General features: G+C 56.8%; 2 protein-coding genes across 2 annotated transcripts; one reads left to right on the forward strand and one right to left on the reverse strand.

Moving 5' to 3' along the window:
• Positions 1-195: 195 nt before the first annotated feature.
• On the reverse strand, positions 196-7,908 carry COQ4 (coenzyme Q4). Its single transcript, XM_087823057.1, is given in 7 exon segments — positions 196-367; positions 834-927; positions 1,436-1,565; positions 5,623-5,725; positions 6,263-6,359; positions 7,453-7,584; positions 7,663-7,908. Coding segments are annotated over 7 exon segments (798 nt in total). The 5' UTR covers positions 7,733-7,908.
• A 218-nt stretch (positions 7,909-8,126) lies between these two features.
• Positions 8,127-18,081, forward strand: TRUB2 (TruB pseudouridine synthase family member 2). Its single transcript, XM_016211823.2, has 8 exons — positions 8,127-8,238; positions 8,571-8,702; positions 10,034-10,108; positions 11,729-11,790; positions 12,893-12,974; positions 15,022-15,094; positions 15,647-15,783; positions 15,870-18,081. Exons 1-8 carry the CDS (start codon positions 8,130-8,132, stop codon positions 16,202-16,204), a joined length of 1,005 nt encoding a protein of 334 aa, XP_016067309.1. The 5' UTR covers positions 8,127-8,129; the 3' UTR covers positions 16,205-18,081.
• The last annotated feature ends 7,016 nt before the right edge of the window (positions 18,082-25,097 follow it).

The raw sequence follows: 25,097 nt of genomic DNA on the forward strand, positions 1-25,097 counted from the left end.
ACTCCCTGGGAGCCCCGCTGCACTGCCCTCTCCCGCCTGGGCCGGCCCCAAGGCCACTCGGCAACGTTATGACAAATCCTGATAAATACGTCCAAGGGTCAGCGCTGGCAGAAGAGGAACAAAGGTGGTGGCAGAGGAGCCTCTGCCCTGGGGAAGTGGGTGGGGTGCGGGTGGGGAGCCAGCCACAGCCCAGGCCTAGGCCAGGCCCTAGAAGTGCCTGGGGGGCTCGGTGATGCCCAACTCCGCCCGCAGGGCCGTCAGGGGCTGCTCCCAGCGCCGCTCGAAGTACACGTTGAGGACACAGGGCGCCCGGCGCCCATTCTGAACCGCCCACGGACCCAGCTCCGAGACCAGCACTTGCAGGTGCCTGTGGGCAGCAGGGGGAGAAGGGAACAGAAGGTCCTGAGCCGGGCGCGCTGTGTGCCCAGCAGCCCGTGTGCGTTTTCTCAGCTGATCCTCACACTGACCCAGGACGAAGGGAGTTATCACCGATTTTCAAGTGAGCAAAAGGACGCTCGAGGTTAGAACCTGTGCCCGAAGCACCCGAAGCGCCCGAAGCCACATCTTGACCGTGCCGAAGCCCAGGTTTAAATCGGGGGCTCTGACCTTGTGCTGAGGCCCAGCCCAAGAGACCCCAGGGTCCCAGGAAGTGCCCAGGCCTCATCTGCTGTCCGGGAGGCCCTGCGCCAGGCCAGGGTCAGCTCTCCGCCTGTTCTTCCCACCCCGGCTTCGGCAGGACCACGGAGGCTGGTAGGAAGGCTGGGTGCTCCTCCACCTCCAGCGGCCTGGGCCCTCTGAGCTCTCCCCTGACCCCTCGCCCCTGGAGAACTTACTGGGCACTGAGTCGCACTGGTCCGAAGAGCGCGCCCAGGATGCACATGGGCAGGCCGGTCTGGACAGCCTCAAACCACTTCACCACGATCTCTCCTGGGGGGCGGGGTGGGGGGTGAGGAGGGGCCAGGACGAGAGGCCAGAGGTGCTCCTGGCAAGGGACAGGGAGGTGCCTGCTTCTCTCTAAGGTGTCTCTTCTCTACGGGGGGTCAGCCATTCCCAGTCTGGGCAGTGCTGTGCCCTGGGGCACTTGGCTTGCAAGGGAGGAGAGAGCCCAAGACAGAGCCAGAGGAAAGAAGGGCGGGAGAGGAAGCTTGGGGTCCGAATGCAGAGGACTGGACAGCCAGGCCAGTGCCTCCAGGCCTTAGGGAGCGCCTGAGGGGCCCGGAGAGGGAGCCCTGATGTCTGGACACTGTCGTGTGTGTGCAGGAGCCGCGACAGGCAGTAGGGACGGCACAGGGGCAGCCAAGATGTTCCGGTAAAGCCGAAACACGAGGCACCAAGCCAGCTAGCTGGCGGGGGGCAGAGACGGGCAAGCCCTGCCCTGGCCCTGAACAGACGCCGGTGGACGGGCTTGCCGGGGCGCCCGGCGCGGTGGACTCACCCAGCATGTTGGTGGGCATCCCCAGCAGCGTGTGCAGCATGTCGTGCACCTCCCGGTACCGCTGGATCACGTAGGCCAGCTCCTCCTCGTCCACGAACCGGGTGGGCGCTCGGGTATCTGGGGAGACCCTCTGACAGCCACGGATTCCCCTAGACCCCTTCCCCATGGTCCCCGAGGCCCAGCTGCCCGCCTCTCCTCCACTCTGTCAACTGCTCCCACCAAACTCGCCCCCCAAGCTCTCCGGGGCCTTTGCCTCCGTCTGCACCCGCTGACGGGGCCTCGGGCAGGGAACACGGTGCCATCAGCAACCCCTCAGCCCGGCTCACACCTAACGACTCACACGTAACCTGCAGGGATCCCCGGTAAAGAAGCCCCAGTGGGAGGGGGGCGGGAGTTTGATGGGTAGAGAGTTTCCGTTTTAAAAGCTCTGGAGACAACCGCGTGAGCAGACTCGGCGCTACTGAGCGGCCGTTTAGAAACGGAGGAGACGGGCCCGGCCGGCGCGGCCCAGCGGCTGAGCATCGACCTCTGGACCAGGAGGTCGCGCTTCGATTCCCGTTCCCGGTCAGGGCACACACCTGGGGCTCGGGTTCGACCCCAGTGGGGGCCGTGCAGGAGGCAGCCCACGGGCGTTTCTCTCTCCTCAGTGCTTCCATCTCTCCCTCTCCCTTCCTCTCTAAAGTCAATAAAAGCATCTGTAAAGAATTTCATGCCGCCGGTTCCTTTTTGCTTTGTTAACGTAGCTGGGCGCAGGCTTTACATTCCCTCCGTGGCTGGGACTCTGTTCCTGTGAACGGAGCTGCAGCAGCCCATCAGCAGCACAGGGCCGGGGCTGGCTATTTTTTTTTTTTTCTTTTCTGAAAATATATCTTTATTGATTTCAGAGAGAGGAAAGGAGAGGGAGAGAGATGGAAACATCAATGATGAGAGAGTCATTGATCGAGCCCCCAACCCGGGCATGTGCCCTGACCGGGAATCGAACCCCGATCGCCTGGATCCCAGGTCGATCGATGCTCAACGGCTGAGCCACGCCCGGCCGGGCCAGGGCTGGCTATTTTGCTGTTTTATCTTTAGGGCCCAGGTGACAAACCATCTCTGGAGCGCATGGGTAAAAGGCCACCCCAGGCACTTCTCCAGCCCCAGGCAGGAGTGTCAGCTGCCCCCTTTCACCCACCCGCTGCCTTGGAGTCCCCAGCAGCACCCAGACAGAGTGGGAACAGTCTGGTGGCCCCGGCCTGGCCAGAGGTTGGGAGGCTGCGTCTCCACTGCTTTGAGGCAGCCGGCTCGGGACCACGGTCTGCCTGTGGCCTCCCTGGGCCCTGGGTCCCCATTTCGTCCACAGGATTACTGCATGAAGCCAAAGGTGGTCACAGTAACCCAGCAACACTGACTGAGCCCCTGCTGTGCGCCTGCCCCGTGCGCTGTCCCTCACGTGTGTCACCGCACGTCCTGCTCACGGCCACCTCGAGGGCAGACACTGCGATGTGCCGCAGATACAGACAAAGGAACTGAGGCTCAAAGACTCAGTAACTTGCCCAAGATCACACAGCGGATCAAAGGGCTGAGCCGGGATTCGGAACCAAGTCTGCTGGGTTCCAAAGCCTGTGGCCTCAACATCCGTTACTGACAAGCCAGGTGAGTGCCCTGGAAGACAGTCGGTCCTTCTTTCCCGGATGAGGAATCTGAGCCTCGGCGAGGTCAGGCGGCTTGCTCAGGGCCCTAAAGCCGGGAAGAGAGGCAGGACTCTAACTTGGGCGACTCCCAACTCCAGAGTTCACGCCTGCGATCTCAATGCCACGGGGGTGACTGGCCACATTCCCGACCGACGTCCACCTCCGGGAGGGCGGCCTCGCACTGAACCTTGATCTAAATCTCTGCCGGCTCCGGGGTGTTACTTCACCTTCCGTGGGCTGCTGGTTTCCCTCCTCTGGAGGTGTCAAAATGGCTGGGGCTGTTGCCACACTGGGGCTGTAACTGGGCGAAGTGCCCAGGGAGGCCCCTGAAGTCCCATCGCCTCCCAAGGTAACAGGACAAAAGGCTCCAGGGGAACTTCAGAAGAGGGCCATCCCTCTCTGGGTGACACGAGGGGCAGGCCACCCTTGTGGGTTTCCTGTTGATGAAATAATTCACATCCTGGTGAAACTGGAGGGAGGCGGTCTACAATGTGGCGGGGGCCAGTGTTGGGAAAGCATGGGGGCAGGTGATTTTTTTCAGGGATAATAAACTTCTAGAGCCCTGGCTGGTTTGGCTCAGCGGTTAGAGCGTCGGCCTGCGGACTGAAGGGTCCCAGGTTTGATTCTGGCCAAGGGCACGTGCCTCGGTTGCAGGCTCCATCCCCAGCCTTGCAACTAATGGACGTGCCTCTCTCACATCAATGTTTCTCTCTCTCTCCCCCCCTTCCACTCTCTCTGAAAAGCAATGGAAAAAATATCCTCAGGTGAAGGTGATTAAAAACAACAACAGTAACAACAACAAAAACTTTCTAGAGCAGCGGTTCTCAACTGCCCACCAGTGGACATCTGCAATGTCCGGAGACATCTGTGGCTGTTACGACGTGGGGGGGGGGTGCTACTGGAGTCCAGCGGGCAGAGGCCAGGGAGGCTGCTGAATATCCTACAATGCACGGGACACCCCCGCAGAACTACTCAGCCCCAAAAGTCCAGAGCACCGAGGTGGAGAAACCCAGCTCCCGAGAGACCCTCCCTCTCTCCTGCATCTCCTCCAGGCCGGCCGGCCGGCGCCTGCTCTGCCTGGGCGGCCACTTCAGAGGTCCTACGCTGGCGGGAGGGGGTGGGCACAGGGAAGGTACCTAGCTGTATCCTAAGGTCCTTTTATAAATCAGATGTTACTCTTCTGCTTGGAAACCTCGGCGGCTTCCTACTGCTCCGATTACAAAATACAGACTCCTTCCCACGGTGGGCAGGGCTGGCTGGCTGACCTCCCAGCCCATTGGCTGCCTCATCCAACTTTCTCCTCTGCGGCCACATGGGTCTGTCTCCCCTTCCTTAAACACACAGAGCCCTGCACTTGCCAATCCCTTGGACTGTTCCTCCTGTGTCTCCTCAGGGCTGGCCCCATCCCTCTAAGTCCCCCAGGGCCACCACTACCCTTGTCCTCTGTTGCGGGGACTGCTGTCCTCCTGGCACCATCTGCTAGAATGGAAGCTGCACAAGGTGGGGCCCTGGCTGGTTTGGTTCACTGTACCCCGACTGCTGTGAACCGTGTCTGTCTGGTAAGTTCTAAGCACTCAATAAACATTTTATATGAATTTTTATATGACAACGTCTTCCTTGTACTGCTTTATTTACCTCCCCGACCAGAATATTAGCTCCGTGAGGGCAGGGATCTTGTCTGTCTCGTTCACCATTATGTCCCCAGGATGGGAACAACGGGAGGACGCATGCCAGAGGCTAAACAAGTGAAGGATTCCCTCAGTAACCGGGACCCTCCCCCACCTGGGGCTGGAGCGTGCCACCACTTGCCATGCCCTAGGGAATGAAGGCATTGTCTCTGGAGTGGGGCACAGAGTGCAGCTGCTAACAGCACGACCTGGGTTTGTACGGTGCTGCCACTAACACCGGCTGTATGAAGTCACCAAGCTGCTTGGCGCCTCTGAGCCTTGGTTTCATCTGTTAAAAGGGAATAACAGCCTGGCCGGTGTGGCTCAGCGGTTGAGCATCAACCTATGAACCAGGCAGTCACGGTTTGATTCCTGGTCAGGGCACATGTCTGGGATGTGGGCTCGATCCCCAGTAGGGGGCACACGGGAGGCAGCCAATCAATGACTCTCATCATTGATGTTTCTGTCTCTCGCTCCCTTCCTCTCTCTGAAATCGATAAAAACATATTTTTAAAAAAACGAGAATTCTCAAAAAAAAAGGGGGGGAATAATAATAAAACATACTTGATAGGGTTATTGGGAAGACTCAGTGAGATCATGCACAAGCCTGGCACCTGGTATGCAGTAAGAGGTTAACAAATGCTGACCAGCAGACTGGTCGGCTGGAGCGATGTTACCGGCCCATTCACCTGTCCCATAGAAAATGATAAAGCCCTGGCACAAGAGACTGAAAAGCACTTCTGCTCGTGGTGGCAACTCAGGGCTCCTCCTTCCTTGGGACGTCGCTCCCACGCCACTCATCTGACCTGCCTGGTGAGGGGCAAATGCACAGAAACTGGAAACTCACATTCACATCCAGGAAACGGAGGTATTCTCGGCCAAGGGAGCCCTCAGGCAGGCTCTGGAGCTTGCCCAGGTCAAGGGTGGACAGAGAGATTCGGGGACGCTCCCTGCAAGGCAGAAGGCAGGACTTAGGTTTTGGGAGGTCACCAGCAGAGGCAGGTGAAAGGTTCGGCTAGAATGAGGTTGCAAGAGACGAAGTGGCAGGATAGCAATGGGGCCATAAGTCCTGCTGGAGCATCTCCTAGGGGCCAGGGACTGAGGAGGCGGCCACAAGAAGGCCGTGGTTTCTGCCTACAGGGGCACAGTCTAGGCAGGCAGGCCTTGGATGTGATCAGGGTAATCACAAAGGGCATTGCAGAAGGGGGCGAGGGGTACAGCTGGCACTTACTACGGGAGCTTGGAGAAGGTATAGAGCCCTGAGGCTGGAACTAGGGCAAGGCCACCAGACGGCACTGCTGAGGGGGTCACTGTAGTGTCTATGTGTGTGGCATGCCTGGAGGTAAGCAGCACCCAGCCTGTGCAGCCATCCCCAGCCAGGATATCGAGAGCTCCCTACAGGAACAGGGCTGACACAGTGTGACTCTAGAGACAGCAAGATCCCCACAGAATACTTCCAACGCCCCCCAGGCAGAGCTGGGACCTACTGCAGGATCTGGGTACCCTCTGGATCCCTCTTCATCTGGTCCCTGAGGAACTTCAGGGCACGGTGTCCTGTGGTTTCCCCTAGAACTGCGACCATGTCTGAAAGGGAAGAAATTGGGACGAGTGTAGGACAGGATCTTAGGTAAGTTACTTGATCTGGTGTGAGTCCTGATCACCTAACTGATAAAACTGGGGTAAGATCTATGTGTTAGTTATGAAGACTCATGTTAAGCACTTAGCAAATCATCCTGCACCCAGTTAGGGCTCAATATACCTGTACTTATTAGCATTGATGTTATTAATCTACTGGCATGAGGTGGCTCTGGTTAGCACAGTGCTCCCAAGAGGCCACAGATCACCTTCACATCCATTGTCACAACACAATATAATGTCCCCATTGACAGGTGCAGCTTTGGTATCAGAGTGTGGACTTTGAGCCCAGGTGCAGTCGCTATCTGGGTGACCTTGTGTAAACTGCTTCACATTTCCAAGCCTCAGCGTCCTCACTTGTGAAGTGCAGATGACGCCTCTCCAATAGGGTTGATGTAGACATAAAAAACATCATGCATATTAAAGCACCCAGCACAGCGAGCACCCCGCACGTGCTCAGTGAGAGTTAGCATCATCGTTTTTCCTAGTAGGAGTGCGAGCACTCTCCCCACTTAAGCAGCCTGGGAGGGATGAGAAAGGCTCGTGGGATCTTAGGATGCTGCAGTCATACACCCAGCAAACATTTTCTGAGCATCTATCACGGGCCTGGCATTATCCAAAAAGCTGCCTATACAGTGGAACAGGGAGGTCATGGTCCCTAACCTTACAAAGTTTAATTTCTAGTGGGATGTTATCCTTCGATGGGTGCTAAGCCACCTACGTAGCCCAGAGGTTACCACTGTGGCTGGATGACTGGATTTCCTGGGAAGTCGTTTCAAGAGGCAGAAGCTCAGATTCCAGGCCCCTTCCTCCTGCCCCTCTCCACACCTGGCAGACAGGGGTGGACTTCGGGGTGGAACCCGGGCCTCTGCATTTTTTAGGAACGCTCCGGGTGACTACGAGGTACCGCGACCGGGTTTGGGCCCCGGGACCTCGTGTGTTGCCCAGTGGCGCGGAGGAAACGGGCGCTCTGGCGGAGGCGGGGGCCCGCCCCGGTGCCCCAGGCGAGGCCTGCAGCGGGGCGCGGCGCGGGCGGCCTCACCGTGGCGATACGGGTCGTAGAGGGCCATGCCCGCGGCGCCGGCGGCCAGCAGCGCCTTCTGCAGCGGCGAGGTGGGGATGTGCTGCGGGTACAGCCGGCCGGCGCCCCGGCTCGCGGCTCGCGGGCGCGCACCTGCGGGCAGCGGGGGGCCGCGGTCAAGGGCGGGGCCGAGGGGACGCCCGGGACCCCTCCCCCGTGCCCGTCACTTGCCTGCAGCAGGTCCGGGGAGGCGCCGGAGCCCGCGGAGGGGACGCGGGGCCCAGCGCAGCAGCGTCACCATGGCTGCAGGCACTGCCCGCGGAGATGGCGAAGGGGCTCTGGAAGGGTCGAAAGGACTCGATCCCTATTCCTCTGAGTAGGGCCTATTTGGGGGGAGGAAAAAAAACCGTAGCGCGCACCGGAGAGGCCCCTGTCGCGAGGTGCGCGGAGGAAACGCAGGCGACCCGCCCGCCGCCTGTCCCCCCGAGTCAGGCTCGCTCCTCACTTCGTCCCCGGACCGTTCTTCCTTCCCCGTAGCGCGTTTCCCCCGAGGACATTCAGGGTAGAACCGCTTCCGGTTTTCGGCTTCCGGCTGCGGAACAAGGCGGCACCCGTAGTCAGAACGGTATTTGGAGTCGGACTGCCGGGCACTTCCGCCCGCCCAGCTCCGCGGGGACGCGGCGCCGCCAGCCGCCGCCATGGGCTCCGCGGGCCTCGCGCGGCTGAACGGGCTCTTCGCGGCCTACAAGCCCCCGGGGCTGCACTGGAAGCACCTGCGGGACACGGTGGAGCTGCAGCTTCTGAAGGGTGAGTGCCTCCCGCCAGACCCGCGGCCGCGCCCCCGGGGATCCTCTCGCAGAAAAAGGTCGTGCGGCCTAGGCCTCCCCTTTCTGACCGCGCGGTGTCTGCTCCCCGGGGCCCCGCCGGGTCAGCGGGCGCAGGCTCGTCCGTCGCCATGGGCGTCGGTAAGCGGTGGAGTCAGGGTTTGAACTCGGGCGTGTTTCCCAGCTACTGCTCTGTTCCCTGCACGTCTCCCGTCTCCTCCATGTTCGTGCTTCCCCTGCTCTCCCCCCCCCCCCCAGGGGTTTAGACGGAACTGACCATATCTTATATCTTGTCCCTGACCCGCGTCTGCACAGGTCTCAATGCCGGGAAGCCTCCCGCCCCCGAACAGCGCGTTCGCTTCCTCCTGGGCCCCGTGGAAGGTGGCGAAGAGAAGGAGCTGACCCTCACAGCCACCAGTGTGCCCAGCCTCACCAACCACCCGCTGGGTAAGGCACGTTCCGGGCAGAGGCAGCGGTCAGACTCCCGTCCCAGACCTTTGGAGGGCCAGGGTGGAGATGAGGTATTTGAGGGGCAATATGCAGAGCTTCCAGATTAAAGTAAACACTTCAGGCTTTGCAGGCTGGATTCTGTAGTGCAAAAGCAGCTGCAGGGGATACGTCAAGCAGTGAGACTGGCTGCATTTCGATAAGACTTTATTTATGGGCTCTGATACTTGAATTTCATGTAATTTTCATTATGTCACAGGCTGTTACTTGGGTTTTTGTTTTGAGCCTTTGAGAAATGGAAACGTGTTTTATTTAACTCGTGAGCCGTTACAAAAACTGGCTTGAGGATTTGGCCTGTGGACTGTAGTTTGCTGACCCCTTTACTATTCTGGGACTCCAGGTGGGTTTTGAGACCCTCAGATACAAGTCCTAAGGAGTTAGGCTTTCAGAGGCTGTAGGTGGACCACTGGGTTGACCAAAAACCTCTAAACCCCTTCAGCGGTGATGTTTAGGGACTCTACAGTATAACAGTAACAAGTGTGATGCGTAAGAATCTGTATTAAGCTTTTTCCGGATACCATCTCATTGAATCTTCGCCACAGTCCTGTGAGGTGAATCCTAGTCTCATTTCACAAATGCGGAAACTGAGGCTTTGTGTTGACATTAAGTAATAGCCTGCGTTCAGTAGGCTCTTTACCACCCGGTTCCCTAAGTAACAGCCTGTGTTCAGTAGGCTTTTTACCACCCGGTTCCCTCTCCCTAGATTCTTCCTGACCTGCAGAGCTGTAAGTGCTTCAGGCTTATTCCTGCATTCACTCTGTTTGTTGTTGATTTTTTTAAACAGCTTTGTTGAGGTGTAATTGATATACAAAAAGAGTATATGTATTTTAACATATATATTTTGATGAGTCTTTCATTCTTTCAGTAGTTATTTTCAGAGCAGCTAGTGAGATCTGAGCCCTGGGGGTAGAGCTGTGAACAGGCAGACCCAGGTCCTGCTTTAAGGAGCTCACAGCCTCCATTTCCTCACTGGGAGAGTGGCCAGGACTCTCCTGCAGGAGCTGGGTAGGGAACCCTATGATCTTGATTCCCGGTGTTATGCCCAATTCACTCAAAGCCTCTCGTTGAGGGAATGGTGATAGGTAGAGTAACAGGCATCTTGCGCTGATCTTTCCGTGGGCCGAGGGAACTGAAAAAATGGTTTACGCCCCAGATTCCATGATGAGGAGGGCTGAAAATCCAACCTGATCCTGGTCCAGTCTTCACGAAGCTATGTTCTAGGGATGAGGCCATCACACAGCCCAGAGCCATCCTCATTTGTTTCTTTCTAGTATGTGGACCAGCATTCACCAGCCTGAAGATTGGCGTGGGACACCGGCTGGATGTCCAGGCGTCTGGGGTGCTTGGTAGGTGATGGGATGATCCTGGGGGTGCAGCGATATAGGCTTGGGGGGTATTTCCTTGGTCTCTTACTTTTGAGTGCATCAGAAATTGGGGAGATACTAGGAGCCCAACCCACTTGCAGCCAACAGCCATTTCTCACCACTGCTCTCCTCCCCTGATTTCTGCCCAAAGTCTGACCAGCTGGTGGGGGGGGCCCACAGTCGCCCGCCTTTATCAAGTGGGCCCTGCACGTGACGTGGTACAAAGCCGTTTGTGCTCATGTATTCTCCACAGCCACCTTGCTAGGTAGATGCTGTCTGACTTTATGCATGAAGAAAAAAAGGTGATTCGTCCTAGGTCATATGATTGGTGAAGGCCCTGGTCCAGAGAGGGGAAACTGTCATTGTTTGCATGGGGTAGCCAAGCACGTGACTCTGGCCCCACTAGCCAGGGTCTGGGTGTCGCCGGAGCTGGACACAAAGCCCTGAGTCATGAGCCATCTGTGTCCCCAGGGTCAGGCGGTGTCTGCATCCTCCATATGGGACAGTCACAGTCGCCTTGTCTTGCTTCCTGGGGCACTGGCAGGCAGACGTGACCTCATGCCCCCCTCCCTCTCTAGGAGTGAATGGAGGATCATTTTCTCTTTCAGCCAGAGGGAGAAGCAGCCGGGGGAGGCAGGGAGCGGCCACAATGTCCCCGTTCATGGGGCCTGTCCTTTGTGCTGCTTGCTTCCTGTGCGTTGCCTCAGTCTTCACAACACTGCAGGGACCAGACAGTGTTTTTATCCCCAGTTTACTGATGGGGAGCCTGAGGCCCAAGAAGGCTCAAGGACATGCTTAGAGCCACCCCGACTTAAGTGCGGGTCTTTGTGACGTGGCCAGTGGGCTCTTACTTTTGAGAGCTCAGAAACCCCTGGAGAGCCCTGGCCGGTGTGGCTCAGTTGATTGGACATCATCCTGTACACTGAAAGGTTACTGGTTCGATTCCGGTCAGGGCACATGTCCGGGTTGCTGGCTCGATCCCTGGTAGGGGGCGTGCAGGAGGCAGTGGATCAGTGACTCATCATCGATGTTTCTGTCTCTCTCTCTTCCTCTCTTTTCCTCTCTCTGAAGACATTTAAAAAAAAAAACCTTTAAGGAAAGAAAAGAAACTTCTGGAGAGCTCGCTAAGCATCCTCGGCTCCCTCCCCACCACAAGTCAGTCAGTGCTTGTGGGTTGGGCCCAGAAATCTGCAGTTTCACATATACCCAGAGGAGCCCACTTGCTCCCTGTAGAAGCAACTTTCCTGGCCCTCTTGCTGGCTTCAGCAGCATCAGAGGTGAGAGTATTTATTCCTTTTTTTTTTAAAGAAATATATTTTATTGATTTCAGAGAGAGGAAGGGAGAGAGATAGATACATCAATGGTGAGAGAGTCATTAATTGGCTTCTTCCTGCACACCCCCGACTGGGGATCGAGACCGCAACCCAGGCATGTGCCTTGACGTGGAATCGAACCATGATTTCCTAGATCCTAGGTCGATGCTCAACCGCTGAGCCACGCCCAGCCAGGCAGGAGTACTTATTCTGATGGGGGTTGTGGGGGTTGGGGTTCCCAGAGAACAGGAAGGGGGAGCCAGGTATGAGATTAGCCTGATGCTTTCAGTGCTCGGCGTGGGACATGGACGCAGTCTCCTCACGGACGTGTACAATGCTCACCTCACCAAGGTACGGGGGCTGAGAACAGCCTGTTTATCCCCTGGTCCTTTCTGCCGGGGTCCTGGGGCCACTGGCAGGATTCTAAAGCTGAGAGGATTCCACTGGGAGCACCCAGGCCATCAGTGAGCACGTTTTTGTGGTCACAGGCTGTGGAAGACTAACCGTAGTGTGGCAGTGATGACTGGCATTGCATGCTGACTGCTCTGTGCTGAGCCCTGCACGGGGACTCCTTGTGAGCACCTTGCAACTTCCCTGCCCGGTGCAATCTGTTGTTAACCCATTTTACAGATGAGAGAACTCAGAGAGGGTGTTGCTTGCGCATGGTCATGTAGTCTGAAAGGACAGAGCTGGGATTTGAACCTGGATCTGTCCCACACCAGAGCCTGATCAGGACACCACTCCATTCTCTTCCCAACTGAGACGTGGACATCACTGTCTAGGCCTTGGGGAGCTTGAGTCCAGGCTGGGCTATGGGGTCTGGCACCGTGAACCTGTGCAGAGATGACACACATTAGAAGGTCCATGGCTTTTAATGGTTAAGAGCACAGATTCTGGAGCCAAAACCAGCTTCTGCCTCTGCCAGCTGTGGGCCCTCGTGTGGATCAATTAACATCTATTTGCCTCCACTTCCTCATTTCTTAAGTGGGTACAATAGTGGTGCCTTTTCTATATAGGGTCACTTTGAAGGTTAAATCAGTGACTTCATCTCACATGGCACAGTCATTGTCACACGGTAAATGCTCAGTGTCACTGTTGTCATCTCTATCATTACTGTGATTTGTGGCAGAGGCATTCAGCTGCATAGGTCACACTTAGAGGGGGAGGAGAGAAGCCCACAGGGCATGATAAATGGTCAGGTTTGCCTGGCGTGGAAAGGCATGGAGGCCTGGGGTAGTTGCAGTAACCGTCATCGCTTTTGCGGGCTGCCAGTCCTGCCTGTCATAGGAAATTCCAGTGTCCTTCCCTGGGGACAAGGGCAGCCGGGCAGAGACTGAGTGAGCTCCCTGAAGGAAGACCTGAGGGTCCCCCAGCCTCAGTCCAGTGCCTCCCTCCTCAGTGCTAAGGCTTAGAGTAGAAACACACCTGGATCTCCCCGTCCCTGTCCACACAGGATTACACAGTTCGGGGCCTCCTAGGCAAAGCCACAGATGACTTCAGCGAGGATGGGCGGCTGGTGGAGAAGACCACATATGGTGAGAGCCCACGGGGGCCCAGGGTGGGTGGGAGGAGCTGCTGAGGCTGCCTTGGCACTTGCTTTCGCATGAACACCCCCCCCCCCCAGACACAACAAGCGCAGGCTAGCAGTCAGCGGGCTTTGGACACATTGTTCTGTCTTCCAGGACTGCCCTATGCTCACCTGTGCTGCCTTCCCTGGCTTAAATGTCACCTCCCCAGGGGAGCTTCTCTAGCCCCTAAGTTTCTAGTAGATGGACTCTAGAATAGTAACCAATTAATCGTTAGCAATTATTTAGTAGCTGTCTCCCACCAGACTGTCACCCATGAGAGGAGAGACTGCCTTTTCACTCCTGTGATCTTACATAGCTCAGGGTCTAGGGCATGGGAGGTGCTTGTTAGATGGGGGATGGGGGGTGGATGGACTGTGGGTAGGTGGGGATAGATGAGGAATGAACGGTTGGAGGTGGCCCATTTACTCCTTACTCTCCCGGGTCTAACACTTCCATAAAACGTATCTCGTTTTCCTGGCCGGGTATCGGCTGGAGCGTCATCCTGATGCACCAAGGTCGTGCGTCATCCTGATGCACCAAGGTCGTGGGTTCCATCCCTGGTCAGGGGTCCCACAAGAGTCAACCAATGATGCATTAATAAGTGGGACAGCAAATTGATGTTTCTCTCTCTCTCCCTCAAAAAAAAAGTATTGCATTTGTTGGCATATGTTTCTGAACACCAACCGCATTCCAGGCACAGAGAGTTCATATGGTGATTAGATGGTCCCCAGCCTCAGGGACCTCAGTCTAGCGAGGGGAGCAGACACCTCGACATCCCCTGGAGACGGTGAAACGCAGGGCAGGGCAGCCCCGTGTTTGTGCGGGTGGGTGGGTGTCGGCATCCAGGGCACTTCTGGGAGGGAGGGAGCCAGAATTTGGAGAATTGGGGAAACAACGGATGTTGTGCGGATCTGGATTTCTTTTTCTTTCTTTTTTTGTTTTTTAAAGACTTTTTATTGATTTTTTTTTTTTTTTTTAGAGAAAGAAGAAGGGAGAGGGAGAGAAACACCATTGTGAGAGAGAAACACCCATCGGCTGCCTCCTGCACATCCCCTGCTGGGGATCAAGCCTACAACCAGGGCATGTGCCCTGACCAGGAATTGAACGGGCAGCCTTTCGGTGCCCGGGGTGATGCCCAGCCCACTGAGCCACACCAGCCAGGGCGAGGGTCTAAATTTCATGAAGGTTCAGATGTCAGTTACATAATTTAAAAGTAATGTAAAAACCAAAGAAAATTAAATGGTGGGAAAGAGACCCAGGGGCAGACTGGCAGAAGCCCAGAGGAAAAAGCCACGTGCTTAATGAGGGGCTTCCTGGAGGAGGCAGCATTTGAGTTGGCTGTAGATGAGGGGAGGAGGCCGTGGCAGGTGCATTCCAGGTAAGACACAGCATGAAGGAAGCCCAGCAGAAGGGAGGAGAGGCCTGGGCTCTCCCAAGCTGGCAGGCTTTTGGCCACCACGCCTGCTCCCTAAGCTTTAGAGCCCTCAGTTGGCACCTGCCCCAGCTGGGCCGCAGCGCAGCCTGCCAGCGGAGTTTGTGAGTGCCCCCAGGCGTTGCTGCTGCCTGTCCCACAGTAACTCGGTAGACCAGCAGGCAGGGTTATGCCCACTTTTGCCACCTGTTTCTGCATTTGGACAGATGGCACCCACCCTCCCAGTGTTCCTGGCATGAAAAACTCTAGACTGGGGCTCAGGAGGCCTGGCTCAGAATATCAGGCAAAAGTCACATTGTATCTTTGAGCTTCATGTCCAGGAAAAATTCTTTTTAGTCTGGAGTCTCACAGCTCCTTGGAAGTGTCCTTAAAATGCTGAGTTCATGTGTATCTTTCTGAGAAGAGGTGCCTGAACTTTCATAAGATTCTCAAAGGCCTCTTGACCCCCAAATGGGACCCCTGGGATGCTCTGGGATCCCCTTCAGATTCCGAGGAGGGCTGGTTTGTGGGAGGGAATTTGTCCGTTTGTTATTGCCCAGCCTCAGGGGCATTGGTGTGCTGACCATCCCCTGGTGTTTTCAGACCATGTGACCAGAGAGAAGCTGGACCGGATCCTGGCCCTGATCCAAGGCTCCCATCAGAAGGCCCTGGTGACGTAAGTGGGGCCCAGCCCACACCTCCCTGAAAGGGGCCTCGAGAAGGTGCTAGAAGAGCCAGAGGTGTCCACAGGGCTCCCGTAACCTCCGCCCACCCGGGGCAGATTCCACAGATCTCCTTTTCAAAGCCTGAAAGCAGAGGGGAGCTGTTTGTTCTTTCCTTCCACAGCCTGCAAAGTGCTTCTGTGTCAGGTCACAGGCCAGCCCCTGGGAAAACTGCAGGACGAAACATCAGCTGCCCTGGGAGTGTCTGAGCTAATGGAGAGGAAGGCCAGGGACAGCATCATGTGGCACAGGGCTGAGGCGGGAGCGGTCGGCACACGTGTGGCTGTCGATGCCAGGGAGAGTGCAACAGAGGGCAGACTGCACCTGCGGGTTGGAAGGACAGAGAAAGCACTGCTGGACAGGCCCCTGGAGGGGAATGGGAGATGCAGAGCCAATGGGGAGCTTCAGGGAAGGCATCTCAGGAGTGGGCAGGGCCAGGGCTAAGCAGTTAGCTCAGCCCCCACCCCACGCCCACCACCCAAGTCCACCCACCTCCTGATCCCCAGGTACTCCAGCCTTGACCTGCAGACCCAGGAGGCCTATGAGATGGCCGTGAGAGGCCTGATCCGGCCCATGAGCAAGTCCCCCATGCTGATCACTGGCATCCGATGCCTCCACTTTGCGCCACCAGAATTCCTCTTAGGTAAGTCATCCCAGGAAGTCGGAGCAGGGAGATGGGACTCCCAGGTTTGGGGAGTCACTGTGGAATGCCCTTGCATGTCCCTGCAGAGGTGCAGTGCATGCACGAGACGCAGAAGCAGCTGCGGAGACTGGTGCATGAAATTGGCCTTGAGCTGAAGACCTCTGCTGTCTGCTCCCAAGTGCGGCGTACACGTGATGGCTGCTTCACCCTGGACGATGCCCTCCTGCGGACCCAGTGGGACCTGTACAGCATCCAAGAGGCCATCTGGGCCGCAGCTCCCCGGGTGGCAGCAGAGCTGGAGAAGAGCTTGAGGCTGGGGCTGGGTGCCCAGCAGCTCCACGGTCCAGGCTGTCAGTGGGACAGTGAGGGGCCAGGCTCTGACTCAAAAGGCCGGACAGCTGGTGGGGCAGCGGGTGAGTAAAAGTCAGAGTTGTGCATGAGCTGGGACGGGTGATGGTGCAGAACAAGCCGGGGAAGCTTCACCACCTAAGTGTGAAACTTTGAAACTGTGAGAAAAGACAATGCAACTGAAAAGGAAAACCCTCTGTGTGGAGGAAAAGTTGACACACAAATGACTGACTGGTAAAAGTATTTGCAGTATGTTTAATGAAGAACTAATATCCATCGCACACAAAGAGCTCTTATAAAGCAAGGAAGCGGGCCCTGCCAGTGTGGCTCAGTGGTGAGAGCGTTGGCTGCAGACTGAAGGGTCCCGGGTTGGATTCTGGCCGAGGGCACGTACCTGGGTTGCAGGCTGCTGTGGCTACACTTCCGAACAGCAACCTTACAGGGTCGTCACAGGTGGAGTCGGGCCTTCCCTCCCTTGCTGTTTCTCTGCAAAAGTCAGTTGGGAAAGGGACAGACACTAGCTCAGCCAGGTGACCAGGGTCAGCATCCACAGCGATAGGTCATGTTGCTGGTACGTAATCGTGATGTGATGTGATGGAAATGGCCCTTGACCTCTGAGGTCCTCCCAGGAACTCGTAACCCAGGTCTTATGACAAGAACATCAGATTCTGGGAGTGGGCATCTTACAAAACACCCGACTACCACTCCTGGGAACTCAAGGTCACCCGAACAGTGATGTTCAGGGTTTGACAATAAATGCAGCATGGGATCCAGGAACAGAAAGAACCTTAGGCAAAAAGAAAGGAAACCTAAGTGGTCTCTGGACTTGAATAACTGTATTGGTATTGGTTTATCAATTGTGACAAGCATACTGATGTAAGAGGTGAATACAATCATGGGCAACTGGGGCTGAGTATGTGGGAGTTCTCTGTACTCTCTCAAGTTTTCTGCAATCAACCGTCCTAAAGAATCCCCTGGAGAGATCTTTGAGAATCCAGATTCTAACCCAAACTCTTGGATTCTGATGCAGTAGGTCTGGCATGGGGCCCAGAAACCTAAATGATGGAGTTCAGAGAGCTCCTGGGTTAGTGACTAGGTGCTGGGAGGGTGGTGCACCCGGAGAGCGTGGGAGCTGCGCCCCTTCCCTCTCCCCTGGCTCTGGGCATCACCGCCATTCCCCTGTTCCTGAGCTGCATCCTTTAAATAAAATGAAGTGTTTCTTCGAGATCTGTGAGCTATTCAAGCAGATTCTCAAACTTGGGGGTGTGGGAGAACTTCACTCCTGATGTAAAGCCCTCGGTCAGCAGCACAGATGACAGCCTGGGGCCCTGACTGGCGTCTGAACCGGGACCTGTGGGCTCCGGGCAGTCAGATGTGAGTTAGGTTGTAGGACACCTGCCCCGTCTACGCCCACTGACAGCTGCAGGATTGCGTGGTGTGGAAGACCCGTGCCCGCTGTCGGAGGTACTGTGTGTGGAGGGAAACGGTTCTTTAACCTGTATGTGTGTTTAGTGTTTGTGTGTGGAATGAACCCAAATGGCTAATTTTTTGAACAAAGTGGAATCCTACGCAGTGTGACGAATGGCTTCTTTAACAAGAGAGCGTGGCCACTTCTCCCTGTGGGGGTGGCTGCGGACCAGGGCTCTCCCGGGGAAGGCTAACCTCTGACCTCCGCTGGGAGCCAGGAGTCGGCCTTGTCACAGGTGCCCTTGACTCAACCTCGGGGTGAGAGCCAGCGGGCTCCGTGTTCTTTGGAAGGGCCCTTGCCCCTCGGGCCTCTGGCACTTACGCCATAACCTCAAGAGGAAGCGGGAATTGGCACCACACTCGTTTCCTGAAAGGCTGGACGGCCGCCATCTCTGGAAAGTGCTCCCGGGGCCCGGGCCCAGCCCAGAGCCTGGGCAGGCGTGGTGGTCAGCAGCCAGGGGACCGGAGGGAGGAGGGCGGTGACTCCAACATTACCAGCTGTCCTGCCCCGCGGGCGTCCGCTGTGCCGGGCTGTGTGCCACCAGCTTTACGTAAATTCAGCATCTCAGCTGCTCGTCCCCTGGTACGAACTAGGGTGACTACCTCCACTTTAAAATTTTTTTAAAATTCTCAGCAGGGATATTTTTTCCATGCTTTTCATGGAGAGTGGAAGGGAGGGGGAGAGGGAAAGAGAAACATTGGTGTGAGAGAGACACCGACTGGTTGCCTCCCGAATGCACCTCGGCCGAGGCCGGGGAAGGAACCTGCAACCCAGGTACGTGCCCTTGACTGAGAATCAGACCCGAGACCCTTCAGCCCAGGGGCGGACGCTCTAACCACTGAGCACACCGGCCAGGGAAGTTGCTAGGAAGAGACACCCTGCCTAGCGGAGAACATCTGTGTCTCCAGAGGATCTGCCCCCTCACGATTTCAGACCCGTCTTCCCCACTTCGGGGCGGGGCTGAGCCACGAGCAGGTGCCTGTCCCCCCTGTGCTTCCTCAAGCCACACGCGCCGCCCGAGGCAGCCCCCCCTTCTCGCTTAGCATCTCCAGACGTCGGCCCCTCCCTCACACCAGAATCCCCAGGGAATTTAATCCCCGTTTTACAGATGGGGAAACGGAGGCACAAAGAAGGTAATGCTTGCCTGGGCCTCCCACCCAGTCCGGTAGGTTTGAACTGGGCAGTCTGGCTCCAGGGCCCATGCTCTCCATCTCTTCATCATGACCTCCCGATCTTGACCTTGGGGGGACCTAGGCCCAGCCCCCGAGTCCCCAGTGAGACTGTCCCGTGGAGACCTTGGGGCCAGGGGAGGTCGGCATAGTCAAATCCCGCCTTGGAGCTGTGGTCTCGTTAGGCAGGAAACATAGAAATACATATTTCTGCATGTAGACAATTCAGAATAAAATCAAATAGTACTCGGGTTTGCGGGATCCAATCCAGAGGAGAGGAGACCTGGGTGGGGCAGAGGGGTTGGAAAAATTAGGTAACTGGAGCCCAGGCTACGGAGGTAGGCTGGAAGCCAGGGACAGACAGACAGCGGACAGCAGTGTGCCGCCGAGTGAACCCTGTCTTCCCTAAACCAAGGACTCGGGAGTAAATGGTTTGCACGTCTCCTCCCCCGCCCGAGGATAAATAGCTTAAATCACCCCACTCGGGGAGACGGCAGAAATCTAATGAGTGCCATTTGCCAACCACACCCACGGACAGGTGACGCTAAGAGGGTAAACCTCATTTCGGTGCATTAGCATAAAGCGGATGAATGTTCATTCTTTTGAGAGCTCTCCTAGGAGCGCCCCTAAACTCCCAGCCTTTAAAACCCCCCAAGACAAGGTCCCAGGGCACACTCTCCCTCCCAGGAGCACGCCCTCCCCTGCCCCTTTTTCCCCCAGGCCGGCATCTCCTAAACTCTGAGGAACCCCCATGAGACTCGCGACCAGGGAGCGGTGGGCGGCGGCCGATCATCCCAGGCAAGCCCCCTAAACCTGTCCCCGAGGCCGCTTTCCTCTGACTTCTCAGTGAGCCCAAGCGGCCCAGCCCAGGCCCATTTCCCCGCCTCGTCCGCCCCTGTTCCCGTGAACCCTTCCTTACTGCGCCGTCCTCACCTTTAACAAACATCCTCCCACATGGATTCGTGTTGTGAAATTTTTCCTGCGTGAAGTCAAGAGCCCACACACTGCACCCGCCTGCCCCAGGCAGACCTGGCAGGGGCCAGGTCCCTTTCCAGTAACAACGTCGCTCCGTTGGGAGCCCTTATTGACACAGAGATTACAAAAGAGGTCACAGTGGCCTATCCTGATCTCGGGACTGTGGGGTGCGGGGATACCCGAGTCATGGCCAAAACATCCGGCTGACACGCAGCCTCGGCCTGCTGGGAAAAGCCACCCCAAACCCCTTAGGACGGTAAAATGTTTTCCTTAGAAGGTGCGTTTAGTCCCGAAAAGGTTAGGCATTAACAACGGTTGCTAAATTGCACCAAATGGGTAAATAACTTGAGATTTGTAAGTTGAGCTTTAAAATTTAAATTAAACTATTGGGCCATTTCAAGAGAGACTTTTAAAAGCCAAGTAAAGTGCAAATAGTCCTTTCTGAGCACCAGACATGCTCTCAAGAGCACCAGCAACTCCTTCAACACACCCACCGGCTCCCGCATTTGCCAGGTGCCTGCCCGGGTGACACGGGCGCCGGGGCCTGAGGCCAAACCCTGGTGGGCACTGGGTGACCTGACCTCTGTGAGACCCGTTCACCTAAAAGGCCCAAGCGAGAGGCAACAGGCATTTATTTGAGCCAAAAGAATAGCCATTTGGAGAGCATGGGTTCAGGCAGAAACCCAAATGGTGCAAAGGCGGGGGGACAATTACATCAGTAGAAGGAAGGCATTTCTGTCGGTGCAGAGAAGCTAACGTGGTGATGCTAACTCTAACGGATGTTTGTTATTTTTAGTCTCGTCCCCATGTCTGCCCTCAACGTTACCTTTGCAAACAGTTGTCTGGGACACGGCCTTACCCGAGGCCCAGGCCAAAGGTTCGTTTGCCCAGTGTTATCACCCCCGAGGTTGGGGAGCTAAGGCCTGCGAGGCGGTTCCTCTGGGATGGCAGCCCTGCCTCCATTTTTATTTTATTTTATTATTTATATTTTATTTTAGCCTCATCAAAGGATATTTTTTCCCCATTGCTTTTTAGAGAGGCTGGAAGGGGGAGAGGGAGAGAGAGAGAAACACCAATGTGAGAGACACATCGATTGGTTGCCTCCTGAACACCCCCCTGACTGGGGCCTGGGATGGAGGCTGCAACCGTGCCCTTGGCTGGAATCGAACCCGGGACCCTTCAGTCCTCGGGCCGAGGCTCTAACCACTGAGCAAAACCGGCCAGGACTGGGTTGCAGGTTTGATCCCCAATTCCTGGCCCTGGTCGGGGTGCATGCGGGAGGCGACCCGCCGATGTGTCTCTCACGTGGACGTGTTTCCCCCCCCCCCCCCACTCTCTAAAACTCCCCTGGGGTGTGGAGTCACAGACAGCGAGAAGAACCAGGCGTCGGGATGAGCCGACACTCGCCTGCCTTACAGCATCAAACCAGCCTGTGTATCTCTGATCTCAGCGGGGCTCACTTCAGCTGCCCCCAGATGTGGAAGCTGCGGCCGGGGCGGTGGCCCAGCCTCCCGCGTCCGCCCTGCCTGGCGCACCTGCCGGGCTTCCTCCGCGGCCGCAGGATGAAAGCACAGGGAGGAACCGCCTCCACCGCCCTGCTATCGCATCTGGATCGGCTCCCCACATCCTGTGGCGCCTCCTCTGAGCTCGCCCGCGGGAGGCGTGGGACGCCCCTGGAGATGGCTGGATAACAGGAGGGACAGACATTAGTCACACAGCAGTTCCCGTCTGGGTGACAGGGCTCAGGCTGCTGCTGCGGATGCCGGAGGGTGATTGAGACAGACAAGCATCAGGTGGGCGGCTCGGGTGCGAGGGGGCCTTCCAGCCGCCTTGAGATCAGAAAAGAAGCCTGGGCTCCAAGGGACCCCCTGCCCAGAATGTTTCCCCACGTGGACCCCACTCCCAACCTCTGAGCCCCCAATAAACCAGGATGGAGAGGAGCCCTGAGATGGCAAACAGGACGAGCCCCTCCCGGGCAAACCAGCTGGGCAGGTCTGCGGGTGCCAGGGTGGAGGGTGGAGCAGCAGGTAAACGCCAGCGCAGGCAGGGTGCCGACCAACGCGGGGCCCGCGGGCCTGCGAGCTGCGGGGGAAGCCGGCGGAGGTCCCCTGAGTTTGACCCAGAGCTGGCTCTGAGGGGCCGGGGGCTCTGGAGACGGGTCTAAAGACAGCTGGGTTGGAGGCCGGATTCGATCAGACGTTACTACCGGTGCTTAGAAGTTACTAAAAGCAACTCGTCAGTTGTTAAGGAACACTCGCCTGACGGGCCGGGTACCCAGGCACCTGGGCTGCTCATTAAAAAAGATCGTCCGCCCCAGGCCAGGCCGGCAAAATCAGGATCGCTAAGGAAGGGGTTAGGGACTCAAATCTTTATCATTATTTTCATTATTCAGTTGTAGTTAATCCTAACCCGAGGATATTTTTTCCATTGGTTTTTAGAGAGAGAAGAAGGGAGGGAGGGAGTTGCGGGGGGGAGACATCAATCAATTGGTTGCCTCCTGCACCCACCCTGACCTGGGCAGGGGATCGAACCTGCAAACCAGGTGTGTGCCCTTGACTAGGAATCAAACCCCGAACCCTGTGGCTCGCAGGCCGACACTCCAACCACACCGGCCAGGGCCCAAATCTTTATTTTTAAACGCCCTCTCAGATAACTGTGACACTCGAGGTTTAGAAATTATTCCCAGGTCTTTAAAGAGCCCATCCTTGGAGCCCTCATTCTCCGAGTCTGCTACTTAGCTGTGTTTCTTTGGGAAAGTGACTTAACCTCTCTGAGCTTTGTTAGCTTCACCTGGAAAACGGAGAAGACTATATGCCTCTTAGGGCCACCGTCGAATCCGTGCAACCGTGGGGCTGAGCGGCAGGCTGGGGGCCGGCGCCGAGCCTGTGCTCAGCGTGGCACCTGCTGGGGTTATTGCCTCAGCTGAGATCCTGCAGGATTCTGAGATGAGTGCAAGGAACTGAGAGCCGAAGAGCAGGAGGGGTCTTCTCCTGCTCGGAGTTCCTGACGCTGGGAAGGAGAGGCTCACTGAGCAGAGGGCAAAGCCTCCCACGCAGAGAAATTAGGAGGGAGGGGCCGAGGCCAAGCCCAAGGCCAAAGCTGAGGCTGCTCATTTCTGGCCACTGGCCTGGCTGGTAGGTCAGGGCCTTGGGCAGATACGACTTGTGAGAAGCACAGTGGACATTTGTGGTAAGGCCTTGGGCTTAAGGGCTCAGAGAGCTCTGGGTTCCAGTTCTGACTCCTTTTATTAATGCATGACCCGGGGTGAGAGACTCGAGAGAGGACGAGCCTCTGCTGGGGAGGCAGGACAGTGCGCCCCAGCCAGGCTCGCAGCGTGGGCCTGTGGCCGGGAGCAAGTCGCTCCGCCCTCCAGCTTGGGGACACTGAACGGGGGATGCGTAGGAGAGCCTCACTGAGCCACCTGAGCCCCAGTGTTTTCTAAATGTTCCTTGTCAATGCCATCAAACCTTTCTCTGGGGAAACCTTGGCTTGTGGCTGGGCCCCTTGCCTGGCCTTCCCGAGGAGTCCCCTTTTTCTGAGCAAAACTAAGCGGGGTGCTGCGCTGGCTGGGTGGCTCGCTTGGCCAGAGAACCGTGCGGTGCACCAAAAGGCTGCGGGCGCAATTCCCGGTCAGGGCACATACCTAGGTTTCGGGTTCGATCCCCAGTCGGGGCATATACAGGAGGCAACCAGTTGATGTTTCCCCTCACATCCATGTTTCTCTCTCCCCCTCTGCTCTCTTTCTCTTTAAAAATTAATAAACACATCCTCGGGCGAGGATTTAAAAATAAATTCACGTTACTGCAAAAACACCTTTAAAAAATAAAAATAAAGCGGGGCGCCATCCGGTGACACCACTGCGGTGAGGTCAGGCTGCCCAGAAACGACCCCTTCGGCTCCCGGGGGAGCGAGTGGGCTGCGGGGCCTCAGTGTTTTGAGCTCCCGCATGTGCCGGGCGATGACCATGTTCAGGAGCATCTGCCCTGGCCGTGAGCAAACACGCTGCCCGGGGTCAGACTTACCCGGGGCTGCCGGTTTCCCAGGAAATGTCCGGTCACTGTCCCCATCTCACAACCGGCTGGCTTCTCACTGACCTGGGGGGGCTGGGGGTCATGGCGGACTCCCAGGAGGGGTGCTGCCAGAGAAAACCTCTCCTCTCGGGGCGCTGGGGGAATCTCGCCTGTGGCCAGAGGCTGGGCAGGCCCGGGCCTTCCCCACCAGGCCCCCGGGGTGGCCTCCCGGCCCTTGGGCTCATCTCCGGGCGGACACTGCCCCCGTGAGGCGGCCCTGGCCACGGCGCTGGGACAGGGACCCGCGGCGCTTTCCTTCCAAGCCCTCCGGGCAGCGCTGCAAGACTGGCCCCGAACGCAGGCTTTGGATCACTCGCCCTGCAGCCGTCCCCAGCCCAAGACCCTGGAGCTGCCCTGATGCCATCTGTCGCCTTTTCCGGGGAAGAAATGCAACCCCCGGCGACTGGCAGAGCGGGAGCACGCAGCCCGAGAGGCCTTGGCCCCCCTCACCCGCCATCTGTGGGGCGTGGAGGGGTTACGGGCATGAGCAACGCGGAATCAGGGTTGAGGAGGGTTAGAGCTAAGGGAGAGGAGAAAAGATACCCTGCTGTAAATTTTGATGTTAGATACCAAAGTCGGGGTGGGGGAAATGCGTAAACACGAGCATCAGTTAGAGGAAGGTCAGGGCTAAGCAGCTAGACTGAGAACAGCCTGCGGAGGGGCTGGGGTGCGGGTGGAGACGGCCCCTCAGCCGCGGGCCGCCCACAGCATCCTGGCATTGAGAGCTGCGTAGAAATGCGGGAAAAAGAAAAAACCGCCAGTAATCCTACCACCTTAAACAAGCATTACTACTACTGTGGTGAATTTCCTCTGTTATTTTCCTACGTCTGCCTTTAACGTCTTTATTGGGTTAAAGATTTTTATTTATTTTGAGATCAATTTGTTGTTCCACTTATTTTTTTGAAAACATATATTTAAATATGTCTTTATTGACTTCAGAGGAAGGGAGAGGGAGAGAGAGAAACATCAGTGATGAGTCATTGATTGGCTGCCTCCCGCACGCCCGACTGGGGATCGAGCATGAAACCCGGGCATGTGCCCTGACTGGGAATCGAACAGAGATCTCTTGGATCCCAGGCCAACGCTCCACCACTGAGTCATACCCTGCCTGGCTTTTTAAAATATTTTAAAATTGAGTTTTAGAGAGAGGGAGATAGAAACATCAATGATTAGAGTCATCGATCCACTGCCTCCTGCAGGCCCCCTGCTGGGCATTGAGCCTGCAACCCGGGGCATGTGCCCTGACGGGGATCCAACCGTGACCTCCTGGTTCATGGGTCGATG

The sequence above is a fragment of the Miniopterus natalensis genome, chromosome 12 (genome assembly GCF_054644295.1).
Source record: "Miniopterus natalensis isolate mMinNat1 chromosome 12, mMinNat1.hap1, whole genome shotgun sequence".
NCBI classification, from domain to species: Eukaryota; Metazoa; Chordata; class Mammalia; order Chiroptera; family Miniopteridae; genus Miniopterus; species Miniopterus natalensis.